The 15,933-nt window shown below is 41.0% G+C and overlaps 1 protein-coding gene across 1 annotated transcript; it reads left to right on the forward strand.

Moving 5' to 3' along the window:
• Nucleotides 1–7,854: 7,854 nt before the first annotated feature.
• rtn4rl2b (reticulon 4 receptor-like 2b) lies at nt 7,855–14,298 on the forward strand. Its single transcript, XM_044363840.1, has 4 exons — nt 7,855–8,182; nt 9,593–9,819; nt 9,965–10,198; nt 11,593–14,298. Exons 1-4 carry the CDS (start codon nt 8,134–8,136, stop codon nt 12,469–12,471), a joined length of 1,389 nt encoding a protein of 462 aa, XP_044219775.1. The 5' UTR covers nt 7,855–8,133; the 3' UTR covers nt 12,472–14,298.
• Nucleotides 14,299–15,933: the final 1,635 nt, after the last annotated feature.

Below are 15,933 nucleotides of genomic sequence, written 5' to 3' on the forward strand. Positions count from 1 at the left end.
GCTGACAATGAGCATAAACTCCAGCTGTTGTCAAATTTTCAGGATGCATCATTTTATTTTTATACACACATTTGATTTTTTAAAGTGATCTGATGCATGAATCAAACCGTTTAACACTTTCAGCTGATTTCTAAAGTATCAAACACGCAGTGCTGATGGGATTTTTAACCGAGCTTTAACAAGTTTAAGTTTTATCTGTTGTTTTATTTGCCATTTTTGGTAAAATTACACATATTGGCTGCTCTGATTCTTTATGTTTCCATAACTGTGATGTGTCCTATGTTGCTTTTTTTTATTTAATCCCATAATTTAACATGCATCTTTGTGTTTTTGTATGCTATGTGTTTTACCAGCTACCAGCAGCACCATAGCTGTGGTAGCTTCAGAGTGCCAGGTGATAACGCACTTTAATGAGCAAAGCTGAAAACATGGTTTATATCAGTGTGGACCTCTATCTAAATTTTTTAATCTTAAAATGATAGTATAGGACAGTAGGATGCTGAGTGTAGTGACAGCATTAGAGATATTTAGAAGCCAGAATCACAAATATCAATCTGTGTTGTTTTAATTAAGAGTATCAGTGATTTGCAGGTGAAAAAAGACGACTCGTTCTTTGACAATCCAGTGAAGCTTTACTGTTAGAACAAAGGTCCTATTTGCTCACCAACATGATGTCAGTTCATTCAGATTCATCAGTGCAGTTCAGTGTCAGCGCTCTGTGAGGAAAGTAGAGCAGGCAGCACAGCTCTGCCATCTGCTGGCCTCACAGTGACCCTGTTAGCGACCTCTCTGCCAAATATTGACCAACAGTAATGAGCTCACTTCATGCTTTAGTTGCATCCAACATATGAAGTCTCAGGTGTGTATGTGAGTAGCAGAATTTGGGGTCATGAAGGATTCAGACTTCCAGTGGAAATGTACCATAATAATGTCATAAAGGATTATAAAGGGAAATATGTCACCTACAGTTTTTTACCAGTAAGTTTATGTTTCAGGTAGACGGTGTATTTTTCTAAAGTGCCAAGATTTGCCTTGTGGTAATGTTGTTGTATTGTAACTATAAATATGCAAATTCTGAAATATATCTTTTGATATGAGCCTGTTAGCGCAGCAAAGTATTGCTTACTTTTTTTTTACTTTTGCCCACAAAATGTGTCAGTTTTCAACTATTTAGGCAACTGTGAATTACAGCTGGTATAGAAAATGCAATTGTTATTTAGTAAGTTGAGATTTGTAAAGACTATGCTGTATGTTTTACACTCTGACATACAAGCATTCAACTATAATAAATAAACAAGTGATATTTGAAAGCTAAACCATGTTTTCTGAGTACTTTTTCTAAACCGTCCATTTAATGCAACAGCCAGCAGAGAGGAAAGACTAATTCCAATAGTATGATTTTTAAAAATATTTATTACAGCAATTAAATTGCAATTTTTTGTAAGTTGTGTTTTTGGGTTACAACAAAAAGTTACTTTTCATCAAGTTCTAAAATTTATATGACATGCTCGTAATTTATGTCCTCCACATTTTAAAATAGAAAAATGTTTTGTGTTCACTTGTAGGAGGAACAGAACTGACACTTGACACTTAGGAGTGTCTTGTAAGAATAACAAGATGTCCTTTGTGGCTCTGGAGGGAGCTTTCTGAGGTCTGAAAAAACTAAATAATCATCATCATCATCATCACAATCATAATCATAATCATAATCATAATCATAATCATAATCATAATCATAATAACCTTATTTATATAACAGCTTTAAAAATAGAGTTTATGAAGTGCTTTGACAGAAAGCAAAAGCAGGATACTCAGAAGACGATATGACAACAGAAAGCCAAACAATAAGACCAAGCTAAAGCAAAGTTAAGGTAAGACAAGGAGACAAAAGACGCAAAAATACAGTAGAGAGAAGACAGAAGGATGATGAAGGATAGACGGTAAAAGAAATAAAAAACAATAAAAAACATTACAAAAATGTAAATATGAATAAATACAAATAAAAAGAATAAAAGCAATAAAAAGACAACATCACATAAAGCAAGTCTATAAAATGGGTTTTACAAAGTGATTTAAAAGAAGTCTCTGATTCTGTGAGCCTTATCTCCTCAGGCAGGTCGTTCCAAAGCCGAGGGGCCTTGATGGCAAAAGCACAGTCACCTTTAGATTTAAGACTCAACTTTGGAACAGCCAGAAGGGCCCCACCTGAGGATCTGCAAACTGATTCGCAAGGGGTCAATATATCTGTTAGGTAGCTTAGAGCCAGAACCAGACATGCATTAAAAGTGATCAGTAAAATCAATTCTGAATCGAACAGGGAGCCAGTGAAGAGAAGCCAGGATTGGGGAGATGTGTTGTCTGTTAAAACCAGTAGTCAAGTCTATAGAAAATAACAACATGAATCTTATTTGAAGGAAGCAGGACTGGACAACCTTTTTGTGATCTGTGGTTCAAAGATTAAATCTGAATCAAATAGTACTCCCAAATGTCTGGCAGTCGAGGGACCAAGACCACTCTCAATGAGACTGATAGGGTTTGGGGGACTGAACAAATAAATCAGGTTTATTTCACCTTGACAACAGAGTGACAGTTAGGAAACAATCCCTGTGGGAAGACAGTATCTAACTGGAGCTCTACAGCTGGACAGATAAAGTGAAGAATTGTATTTTATCCAAACAAAAGACAACTGATTAAAGGCTTTAACTTGTAGCTGGACTGACTCCTTGTCGAGGAAAAGCTTTGATTTGATGGGCAGAGTCCAAACCTGCCAGATTCACAGCAGCCTCAGAGGACAGTCTGTCGTCTCCAGTGAGACTCTTGGCAGTCTGGGTAGGAGTTGCCATGTTGTCGCTGGAAGTGGTGGAGAGGTTTCACATGAGGCAGGATCGTCTGGGAGAAGAAAAAAAAGCTCTGGCAGGGTTTTAAACCTGAAATAACAGGGACAACTGTCTCCAGTTCTCTGTACACCTGCTGTGTGACAACACAGTGCACCCAGAGAAACTTGTTGCAACTCCACAAAGTCTGTCACATCAAATGTGTGTGTGTGTGCATATATATGTGTGTGTGTGTGTGTGTGTATGTGTGTGTGCATGGTGACAGTTCTTCCCTTGCATCTGCGTCATCGGTGATCACAACTCCAGTATCTCAGAGATTTAAAAATACATACTTACATAAACAAATATATGACAGAAATAGGAGCGAAGGCGAGAGGAGATGAGGATAAAATAAGCCTGTCTGTTAATGAGGTGATTTGTTATGTGTTATGTGTTTTTCACTGGACTGAATCTGTTGCCGGGACTGAGGATGTCTGTATGACACACAGATTTGACAGGCTCACTCAAAAATATGCAAACTAACTTGTGTCTGTTTGATTGGAGCAACAGGAAAAAAATTGTAGCGGCCTCAAATTGTCAGAGTTAATGTGCTGTTTTCCTTCTGCTGCAGGTGGCTGGTAGGAAAGCAAATTATCTCTAAAGTGAAAGAATGACTCAAAAGGCTGCGGTTCATTCACTGTGCTTATGATGCTTAGGTTTTTTTGGATTGCCACCCAAAATTGAGGGTAACAAACTTCCCAAGACTGATGAACAGTGACTGGTAAAGCAAAAAACATGAATTACATTACATGGACAAAAGTATGTGGACACCCCTTCCCACATATTTGTATGGATTTTTGTATTTTTTGTGTACTTTGACTTGCACTTCAGTCTTTTCATAGTCTGGGCCACAACATTTATCTACCTTTAATTCAGAGAAATGCTTTCTTTTGAAAGAACATCCATATACTCACATAGTTATGCACATCTATACCTGGAAGCTGCCCAGTACAACCACATTCTCCCACAGTAGATCCAGTTAAAGTAAATCTTAATGCTATATACTCTTGTCCATGTTGAATAAAAGAAGAATTTGGAATGTACGAAGGTGTTTTTTTGTCTTTTTGTGCAGATTATTGTTACTAGTACCTGTGATTATGTTATTTATGGGCGTGTATGCTGAGGGTTACCAATTCTACAGCACACAATAATATTCAGACAACTATTTGTTTAAGTCCTTTTCTTGTTCAACATGACAATGCCCCCAGTGCATGAAGTGAGGTCCATAAAGAGATGATTTTCTGCGCTTTTTGTGGAATAATTTGACTGGTCTCAACCTCATCACCCAACATCATTATCTTCATCCTGACCTCATTAACGCTCTTGTGGCTGAATGAGAGCAAGTCCCCGCAGCCAGGCACCAAAATCTGGTGGAAAACTCTCCCAGAACAGTAGAAGCTTATGGCTGCAAATAAGTCAAGTCTTCTCTCTATTAAAGGGTTTCATTGTTGAGTTTTTCCTTGTCTAATATAAAGAGTCTAATGACAGAGGGTGCTGTATGTTGTACAGACTATAAAGCCATTTGAAGCAAATGTGCGACGTGTGATTTGATTGTGAAACTGACTTACCACATATGAATGTGATGGTTGTGTCCACATACTTTTGGCCACAAAGTCCGTTATTACACAACTTTTCTCACTTTTTCTCCCCTTCTCAGTGTCTACTTCTGATCATTCAGTACACATATTGCCATCTCACAGTTTAGCTTTCTCTTACGTGTTTTTAAAACTGAAGATAAATGGGGTTTCAGATTTCAATTTTTTGCCTAAACCAGACTAAAAGGAGAACGCCAATAAAGCCCTCCAACACTGAAATATGACCCTGCGTTGACTACTCACACACTAGAAACGATCATAGCTGAAATAAAACACCAAGATTTTAAGACCTTTTAAAAATCTAGCGGGGCGTATATTTTTAATTGATTACAAATATGAACTTTACAAACAAAAGATTCTCCTCTGACACTGCAACTAAATATCAAATGATTCATTATCTCATTAACAAAGTCTTCTCAGACCTTTACTGTCCCAAATGACACCCACGTTTTGTCTGATTCATGCACTTTTACACAAACTTACCGAGCATTTAATAGCTTGGATATGAAGAATGTGGATAACTAGCCTACATTCAGATTTCGATTACTCGACCAACTGTTGCTCAGGATGTTTTATCATGTAGCTATTCGACTGAAATAAAAGCTGTGTTTCACATTTATTTGTCTAGTATTTGTATTAAATGAAAATGCCTTCCCGAGATAACCGAGGCTATCTGAGAAGGAGAGGAAAAAAACTTTAAGATGAGGACATTTAGAGAAACTTTGAGAAAGTTCATTCAAAGAGGGAGTGATCAATGTGTCAAAACACTCCTGACACTCGACCGAGTCTCCGAGGCCAGCTTCTGGAGTTCTCTCTCCTCTCAACCTTGATGTACCGTGGGCAGAAACACACACTCAGCTCTGTGTGTGAATGTGTTTGTGTGTGTGAGTTGGGGTTATGGACGGAGTCATCAATGCGTTTATTTTTATAGGATCAAGACAGCTCCTTTGAACAGGCTGTGTTTACACCAGTTCAAATGCCAGCGTGCCCGTGATTCACTTTGACACAGCAGGCTAGTGAGAGGATATAAGGGAGGGGATCTGGGAGTGGAGATGTGTATGCCTGTGTATGTTGATACATACATATGCATGTTTCTTTTCACTGAAGCATCACACGGTGGTTATGTAATGCACATAAATCTCTAATCAGAAGTGATTCAAAACACGCACACAGGTATGCACGAACACACTGAATGTGTCCTCGGTGTCAATCTGGATACTTGATAAATATTGTGGAAGGGGCACCAAGAACCTCCCACATTCAGCAGGTTGATCACTACACACACACACACACACACACACACACACACACACTACTCCCACAGCCTCCATGAAGATTGAGTCTGATTGGTGAGCTGGCTGCCTCCACCATTTGCCCTGGGGCCAAGAACAGTGTGAATACATCACACAGACACACAAACACACAAGCAACCTTATCTGTCCCACGGCCCCCCGTGGAGGCTACTAATGCCTGCTTGGTGAGCTGTCTGCCTCCCCCAATCTCTACACCAAAGCCAAGAAATTGTGTGATTCCAGACGCATAACTTATGCCCCGAGCTGCGCTCACAGCTTGGACTTGCAGATGACCTTCCATGGACCAGCTTTCGGTGAGTGTGTGTTCACTTGGGAGCAGATGATGTGCATCATGGTGGAATTGGCCTTGACCCGTGTCATGGAGAGAGGACTGAGTAGTGAGTAAGGCCAGCCCACCCCAGCCCTGACATGGTTTATTTCACATGCAGAAGACCTCCATGTCTCATCCCACGTCCCACCCACATTCAGGATCGCACCTTCTCCTGAAAGCCGTTCCTAGTGTAGCCAATGTACAATTAGACCAAACACTGTGACTTATATAAGACACATAGTGGCACATAGTGTCCTTCCAATTTGTCTCAGCGTTAGTGGCCTGCACAACATGAGTTGACAGCACCTTCAAACACAGCTTCTGTGCAAGGAAAAAGCCATATTACCTCTCTCTATTTGAGCATTGATTTAAAGGACCGGTTCACAAATCTGTCTTAAAACAACAGTCAGGTGAAATCATTCCTCCTGTTCACACTGACCATTAGAAGATCGCTTCCGTAATGTGATTTCAATGTAAGTGGTGGAAGACAAAATCCACAGTACTTGTTTTGAAAAAAAAGGGATTTAAAAATTTATCTGAATATAATGTTTGGATATCCTCCAAAATTATAGTCTTTTTAATAAAAAAAAAACCTTCCTTGTGTCCTTGTGAAGGATCATAACAAAGAGAGGGAATTTGGCACTAAAAAGACTGAATTGATATGAGTGATATGGACGCTGAAGCCTCATATTATCTTCAAATAAACTTTTAAATACATTTTTTCACTGAGCGGACCATCACTTATATTGTAAGGGCATCATGAATGGATGTCTCAATGGCCAGTATGGACAGGAGGAGCGATTACAGCAGTTCATTTTGGGCACCCGACTATTGTTTTAAGACAGATTTGAAAAATTGTGAACCCGCCCTTTAATGAATGTAAAACGAAAGGGATTGGTGGAAGATGGAAAAGGGGGATTGGTTCATGTGCGTAAAATGTACCTACAGTATAAACAGCCGAGATATTCTGCTGCTCTGTTTCCACCGTCAGTAAATGTTTATGTGTCACCTTGTCTGGCTGTGATCACCTCTACAGGTGTGTCTGTTTAGCTCTTAACACCTGACATGTGGTATGTGGGCTTAAAACAGCCCAAACAAAAGCTGTAAAAATGCTAACTGGATGTAACCTACAGTATATGTTGTCCCACGGTAATTTGTCACCGGTATGTCATCTCTGCCCCCTGCAACAAATGTAAGCAGTCCTTATGTTGCGTTAGATCACTTCGCTCCACCGCTGGGCCCCCCTTTCATGGTCATCTGTTGTTCTGAATTGTAGGCGGCTCTCGGCTTCTTTCCAAGCTGGCCTACACTAAATGAGACAAGTGACTTTGGCTTTAATGCCAAATGAGTTTTCCCACCTCGTGTCCTCTCCTCCAACCTCCCTGTGAGCGCACGTGCCACTGTGAAATCCACACAAACACAAACAGTCTCAGTAACCAGTCATGCGTTTATTGTTACTGTTTCCTAATGAGAAACTGTTCATTTATTGTCATCAAAAGCCTTCATCCCACCTCCATCCTTCATTCTCAGTCGACCCACACTGTGCTTTGTCTTTAAGGATGAACAGAGATGTTACTTTAACAGACTACTAGGCTATAACTTAATACAAGTACGCTACACATCTTGAAAGACTACTTTCTCCATGTTCAGAATCTACTTTAAACACTTCTGAAAACGATACAGGTGTCTTTAATTATCACTGCTCAATAAGTAATAATCTTATCTTTGACAGACAATGATGCGTTACATTTTTAGGTAACGCAACAGTGACACAGTGACAAAAGCCGCCCTGCCACTGCCTTTCTTGTCGTTTCCTCCGGTGACTCTTCCCCCTCCTCCCGGGGTGACGTAGAGAGGATCCTCCGCTGCCCACGGTCGTGGGCGACGAGCCGGCCGCGGGTATAAACGGCTTCCCGGGACTCCTGAACGTCACTCCCTGAAGCCTCAGCGACTCGTTCACCAGAGCTGAACATCAGCAGAGATAGCAGCAAGCAGGCACTTCCTCGCCGCGCAGGCTAACTCGCTTTCGGCTTTGGTTCGAGATGCAGACCCGTTGGACCATGAGGGCCTCCAGCGCTCACAACTTTAAGAGTGAGTTTCTCTTCATTGTGTATCTGCAGAGTGTTGTTTTGCAAACGCATGTCTATGATTTAGTCGGCTTTAAACTTTAAAATCACAGTATTTTTTCCTATGTGATTCTGAGTATCAGCAGCCGTGTATTTCTGTGCAAGACTGCTGAATTAATATGTTTTACGGTACTTTTACGCACAGTCATTTTGCGTTTATTTTAAATTGTTTACCAAAATTTATACATTGGTCAACATCGCTTGAATAGCTAAATTGTGTTTGTCAGTTATGGATGTTAGGAATGTAGCCAATAGAGGAGATCAGAGGTGCGGACTTTTTGGGGTATTTTGTGCGTAAATGTGGTCTGTCAACTAAAAGCTCAAGAGCAGATCTATAACCGTCCATTTATTTGTGAAATTATGTGATCAAAGTTATTTGTTTTGACTCTCCTGCAAAGTTTACCGAAATCAAATCTCTCCATATCTCCTTTACGCATAGAGAGATGTTGGCATGATTCATGTGCGCATGAAACTGAACTTTATTCTTCATCTCACGTCGACTTTGGGGGTAAATAAGACTTAGATTCTAGAAAGGTATCTTATTCCACATAAACGCCCCAACTCCGGTTCTCCCTCAGCGTCCAGCTCAGCTAATAGTCGAACTTGTTAAGAGGTCAAAAGGTGAGCCGCTGGAAAATCTTGCGCGCAGCAGATGAATGGGAACCTTATTATTATTTCATGCATGTACTTTTCCCGTGGGGGCGCTTTTTGTGCGCCGTTATCCGAGCTGTGACAAGAAGCTGTAGAATTATTAATAAGAACCGAAACTGATCCGGTTCCCGTTACTGGTTTTACGCGTGCCCACTGGGTTGCAAACCTCTCAACGGAAGCATCCTTTTGCTGTAGATAGCTTGAGAACTAGGAAACCAGGTTAATGTAATGCAGTGAGACACGTGTGGTTTTCTGTCTCTTATACATCTGTATTGTAGATGGCTGTTGTTTTTCTCTATTCTGCACTGCTGACATCAGGGTTATGCAACTTTGCAACAACAGTCATGGACACCTGTGTAAAATGATCAGGTAGATATGAAAGGGTGAATCATTTCTGTAATGTAATCCAGTGAATTATACATGAGCCCCAAAGTTCTGGGGACCATCAACAAGTCACGGATGAGAGCGCTGCAGTGCCAAAAAGAATCACTGACAACAGCAACAGGCTTGACAGACAGACAGAATAAAAAGCTGCCACCAAAAGCTGAAATCAAACTCTCTTTCTTTGTCTGTCATTCTTTGACACACATAATGTGCACATTCTCCAAACCAGGACTAACTACTGCAACAATGGCCCTTTGCTGCTGATCTGACCATATATTATGGTCTTTTTCTTCTCAGGAAAAATAATCACCTCTTTTTCTTCCCCCTCTCTCTGTCTCAGGTGGACTGTCTCTGTGGCTGATTCTGTGGCTGGTGGTGGTGAAGCCAGGCGGGGTGACTGCATGCCCCAGGCTATGTGTGTGTTACCCTACGCCCATGACGGTCAGCTGCCAGTCCCAGAACCTCACCATAGTGCCGGCTGGTGTGCCCTATGACTCACAACGTGTTTTCCTGCAGAACAACCGCATCACAGAGCTTCGCGCGGACTCCTTTGGCTTCGAGACACAGGTGAGAAAAGCACTTTGTTTATATATATATATATGTGTGTGTGTGTGTGTTGCACTGTTGAATTTCCTGGCAGTATTTTGAGATATTATGAAAACTCTTAAATGTCTCCTCTCACATCCCATTATCTTCTCTTCATTCTGTGCAGGTGCTTTGGCTATATGGCAACAACATCACATGGATTGAGGCCGGGGCCTTCAGTAACCTCAGGGTGCTGGAGGAGCTGGATCTGGGCGATAACCCCTCGCTGCGACACCTGGAAGGTGGAGCCTTCAGGGGCTTGGAGAAGCTGCAGAGCCTGCACATGCACCGCTGCAAGCTGGCTACTCTCCCCCATGACCTCTTCCACAAGCTGTACAGCCTGCAGTTTCTCTACCTGCAGGTAAAGGCAGCATCCATACACACAAAAACATACATGCACAGATACATATTGGATAGTCATGCATGATGAGAATGTATATATGATGCTTGCAGAATCGGGTTATGGACACATCAGTCACTTTACAGTTGCCCACATGCATGCAAATGTTTTTACCGCACATGTAGTTTAACTGAGATGCACACAGCACACAGTCACAAAAATGCAGACTGAAAATACACATAAGTAAATATTAAAACACCCCAAAGATAGAGAATCAAATAACACACTGCAATTAGCACTTCTCAGTAGTGTCAAAACAAAAGAGAAATTCAGTTATCATGTTACTAATGTACAACAGATTGAAAGCAGTGAAGAGTTGCACAATTCTCTATGCACAAATAAATGAGTGTATAACACACAAAAGGGAGCATGAGCCCAAATGTTTCCTCTCAACAGCAGAGAGACAAACCAAATGAAACTACAAACTGAGACCTAGGAACAAGCTAGATGCCAAAATTGGATGTTTTTAAAAAAGAGACATGGTCTCCTCTTTTGATAGACCAATAGACAAATGACAAAAATGTATAAAACCAAAACAACAAAATATATCACAGAGGAAAATCTCTCAAAATTTCTTCTTTTTGAAGGTGTTTGTGAGCAATTGTGTTCAGGACCTTACAAGTACTGTATACTTAAACTTTTAGCCACAATTTCTTGCAATGCTTAGCACTATTATTTGGATTGATTTTCTGTGTTTCAGGCAGCCTCTAGCTTCCATTAAATTCAGTGTACTCTGTAAAAATTGGCTCTCAAGACACGGCCTGTATTTATCATCACGTTTTGGCAGCTGACAGTGAGATCTCAGCTGCTGGAGTGTCCTACAATCCACCCAACTGAGCTTGCATCCAAATAGGCCCCTGCCAAGAAAATAAATTAAAAAAAAATCCCTCCCACATTCAGTGTGGTTTCAGTCGGTAGAGGTCAGCTCTGACCACTGCAATGCTATTACTCACAAGGATGTTCCTCGTGTTCCTCAAGTGCACATGTATGGTAACGTCACAGGAAGTGAGGGATTTTTTTCCCTCCTACGAGTGATTTAGATGTTGGACTTCACTTCAGTGATTCTTAGAAGGAAAATAATATCACACAATTAGCCATTATACCTATCAGAAATAATTAATCAATGAATAAACATACTTTGTTGTATATGAAAGTATGTTATTGACATCTATAGTCCGACCAGATTCAAACAAAAACAAGTGCTATTTCTAATGAATTCTAACTTCTGAAGAATCTGAGATCTAAATTAAAACATTTAAGTAAAACTTAAAGATCTTTTTGCCATCGACAACTAATCCCAATTTGCTTAATTTTCCCATATGATTAAATCTTCTTGTATTTTGTTTTTGCTTCAGGAGAATCAGCTCCACTTTCTGCAGGATGACCTGTTCTCCGATCTGGTCAACCTCACCCATCTCTTCCTGCATGGAAACCGTATCCGTGCCCTCTCTGAGAATGTGTTCAGAGGCCTGGTCAACCTAGATCGCCTTCTTCTCCATGACAACCGCATCAGGCAGGTCAACCGTCGGGCTTTCCGTGACCTGGGTCGCCTGACCATTCTTTACCTGTTCAACAACTCCCTGGCTGAGCTGCCAGGCCAGGCCATGAAAGACACCCAGGGCATCCAGTTCCTCCGCCTCAACGGTAACCCCTGGTCCTGCGGCTGTGAGGCCCGTCCCCTCTGGGAGTGGTTCCGCAAGGCCCGCATCTCCTCTTCTGAGCTCATGTGCACCTCACCATCCCAACGTCGCGGCCAAGACCTCCGATTCCTCCGTGAACTGGATTTCGCCCTCTGCCCTCTGCCTGACCCCGGCTCCCTGGCTGGAAGCACCACGACCACCTTCAGCACCAAGACCCGCTGGTGGTTCTCCAAGCACAAGCCCGCCTCCTCATCCAAGGCCTCGTACCAGAAGAGCACAGAGACGGTGAAGGCCTTCCCTTTCTCCGCGGTCAAGCCTCAGTACCTCCCCAAAACCCCCTCTGAATCCTTTTCCTCCAAGTACGAACTGTCAGAGGATGAGGTGGCTCTTCCTAAGCTCGATCAGGAAGAATACTGGGCCAACTACGGCAATGAAGATGCCTCCATCCGCTGCATCGATCTGGAGTGCCCCCCAGGCTACGACAATCCAGCCTTCCCATCCTCATCCTCCTCCTTACCCACCAGTGCCTCCCTCCTCCTCCACCTCCTCTCCCTCTCTGTAGTCACATTCTCCCTACATTTCCTGTTTGGTTGAACTCTTCTCTCCTCCACACTCCCTTTTCTCCTCTAATTTCCCCTCCCCTGCTCTTTCCAACTCTAACAAAAACCTGCATCTTGATTCCTTTCAGTTACCTCCTTAAGGTGCAGGGGGCGCTACACTGACGCAGGAGACAGGCAAGGCAGCAGGCAGCTGTTTTAAAGAGCAAAGATCAGCGGAGTTGATGTAGAGCAGAACATGATTTCATTGTTGAAGTAGCTGCTGCTCACTAGTACAGGCTTTTATAAAAGCAGGGATCAGACAGACCCTGTTAGTGACAGTACAAAGGCAGAAACCTACTACAACATTATGACATGATAGAGACACATCTCACAGTAATCTGGTGGGGTCTTCATGTTTTTTAATATCACAGCTGTTGTGCGGCAGCAAACAACGCAGGCGTTGTGACTCGTTCTCTACGGCTATTTTCTATATCAGCTAGTGCTCCACTGCTAACATTTTCCCTCATTTATTTCTTTCATCATGAATAAAAGTGGTGATTAATGATGTTATTTGACAGTGTGATAAAGAGGTGGATTAGCACAAAGGACTAGAAACTTGGAAGAAAAGGAAAAAATAGAGAAGTATTGGGAGAAGTAAAAAGAAAATCAATACAGTGAGAGTAGTGTGAGCTTAAGATATTCATCTGGACACAGAGAGGGATGGAAGGATTATTAGATCTGCAGCCAAGAGCGACTCTCCTTCAGATTCAAACTCCTGTGTGATCCCCAAGAGATGCCAGCAAACCACCACCACCACCCACACTTGTATATACAACACACATCGCTGTACTTAAACTCATTGCTCTGTATTTTAGTCTAGCTGGATTTCTACTTTTCATTTTTATCACTATTTATTAAGCTACAGCTTATGGTGATAGAAGAGATACTTGGATTGGACATGAAAGGCAGAGAAATGAAATGTGGAAACTCGTTTTCACCCCTCGTGTTTTTCAGTATTGTCTCTTCCTCTCAGACAACCTGGAAACCTGTTCTTGATTTTCTAGTCAGATTGGAAACTAAGAAAAACTAATGAGATTAAATATATCAGAGATCACTTTCAGCTTAAACAGAGAAACAGTGAGATTGGAATTGGACTGTTGTAGACTAAAAAAACAAAGTCTCAAGGAGACCAGTTTGATTAAATCTCTCATTAGACTGAGTGCCTGTGTGTAAGTGCCTGTTTAACCCTTAACAATATGTCCTCTCTCTGTCCGTCGATCTGTCTGTCTGGTTGTGATCAACCAAACTGACGCAGAAATTGCTATAAAACAACTCCTACGCAGCCCTTTGTGTTGTTTAAAGCCTCAGGTCTCAGTTTTAAGAGCTCATGTTACATTATATACTTTAACCTGCTGTTGGTCTGCATTACTGTATGTATTGTGTGTGTATTTCACTTTTATTTGGATTGAAAGTTTTAAAAAAATCCCTTATGCATCCATAAATTCACCCAGAACAGTGTGTGGATGTAAATAGGTGAATTGCTTTTCTACTATTTTCTGAAAAAAAAGGAAAATCCAAGGGTTTTGTTTGTGATATCTGTATTTTATGGTCCTATACATATCATAAAAAGACCATGATCATGTACTTTATTAGTGTACGTTTCTTACTTCAGTGTGTGTTTTTCAGTAGAAGGGATGGGTATTTACTCAGCAATCTGTTCAACACAATGCCAATCCAACCTGATTGTGATCAGCATTATTTATTGAGGCCATACGTCCCAATGTCAATCCCACATGTTAAATCCAACCAATCAACCATGACTGTGAGTTTCTGCATAGGACGAGATACTGTGACACTATTAGATGCTGTATTTTTCAATGGAAACCTGGTAGGAAAGTGTTTTTGCTTTATTAAAAAATAAAGAAACTATCAAAGAGAAGTGAGTAGGTGTTTCTCTGTTGTTTCACTGTTTTCTTTGTTCTCTAAGGATGCCGCAGAGGAATACAATAAAAGGCCTGAGTAGGCACATAAGCACAAACACAATGTATACAGATAAGACATCTTTAATTGATTCTGAAGAGAACTTTTATACGGCTATTATGTTAAACTCTCACAATGAAAACACATCAAGACTAGAGAATCACAAGCATGAATTTTGTTATTGTAATATCATCTTAGCTGCAAGAGGTCTGTAGGTTTGACATCTGATTAACTGACTGAACATCCAATTAAGAGCAGGATAGTCGGGAAATTGTTTCTTAAGAGATATACGTCATAGTCCTCCTTTTAAACCCCTTAGAATAAGGAGGTGGTATTTGATGTGTGTCTGTGTGCGCACACAAGTGTGTGAAGTGCAAGTTTGTGAGTGTGTTTGGTGAAGGTCACCAGCAGTGGTGCAAGAAGTTTTCAGATCCTTCACTTAAGTAAACGTACCAATACAGTATGTAAAAATACTCCATTACAAGTAAAAGTCCTGCATGAAAATCCTACTTAAGTAAAAGTACATAAGTATTAGCAGCAAAATGTGCATAAAGTATTAAAGTCAAAGTACTCATTTCATCCCTCTGAGTGATATATTATTACATATGACATCATTAGATTATTAATACTGAAGCATCAGTGTGTAAGCAGCATGTTACTGTTGTAGCTGCTGGAGGTGGAGCTAGTTTGAACTACTTTATAAACAGTTAGCAAGTTTAGTCCAGTGGTTCCCAACCTAGGGGTCGGGCCCCTCCAAAGGGTCACCAGACAAATCTGAGGGGTCGTGAGATGATTAATGGGAGAGGAAAGAAGAAAAAACAAAGTTCTGATACACAAATCTGTTTTCAGTTGTTGGACTCTTTCTCTAATCTTTGATTTTTGGTGAAATATTGCATCATTTGAACATTTAATGAAATGAAACCATGTGAGAAGTTTAGAGGGAAAAATCACTATTTGGTGGAGCTGTTAACAACTCATAGACATCTGAAATGTGACCCCGACTACACACTGCTTTTTGTAAGATGCCAAAAGCCAAAAAGGTTGGAAACCACTGGTTTCATTTTTAACAATGTTTTGTATTTTAAAAGCTTGTTATATTATCCATTGTGTCAAATCTTTATCTGAAAAGTAACTAGAGCTGTCAAATAAATGTAGTGGAGTAGAAAGTACAATATTTCCCTCTGAAATGTAGTTTGGAGGAAATATAAAATAGCAGAAAATGGAAATACTCAAGTAAAGTACAAGTACCTCAAGATTGTATGTAAGTACAGTACTTGAGTAAAGGTATTTAGTTACTTTCTACCACTGGTCACCAGCCTCAACTGTGTTCACTCTTCATCTCAATCACTTTGCTCGCCATGTGTAGAAAGAAGCTATATTGGGCCATATTATACACATAGAGGGATGAATGAGCTGTCTGTGAATGTATGTGTGTGTGTGTTTGGGGTGGGGGGGCGTGCTGAGAGGTATGATTCAGGGAAGGGGCCAGGATGAAAATGTGACTTGTGATTTATCCCGGAATCAGCACACCCCCACA

This window comes from Thunnus albacares, chromosome 10 (assembly GCF_914725855.1).
Source record: "Thunnus albacares chromosome 10, fThuAlb1.1, whole genome shotgun sequence".
Lineage (NCBI taxonomy): Eukaryota > Metazoa > Chordata > Actinopteri > Scombriformes > Scombridae > Thunnus > Thunnus albacares.

Excerpts from the sequence above, each read along its gene's own strand:
- rtn4rl2b (XM_044363840.1), top strand. The coding sequence starts at position 8,134 with ATGCAGACCCGTTGGACCATGAGGGCCTCCAGCGCTCACAACTTTAAG. Across the intron at positions 9,820-9,964 it reads CCTTTGGCTTCGAGACACAG|GTGCTTTGGCTATATGGCAA; the intron begins GTGAGAAAAGCA and ends CATTCTGTGCAG. Across the intron at positions 10,199-11,592 it reads TGCAGTTTCTCTACCTGCAG|GAGAATCAGCTCCACTTTCT; the intron begins GTAAAGGCAGCA and ends TTTTTGCTTCAG.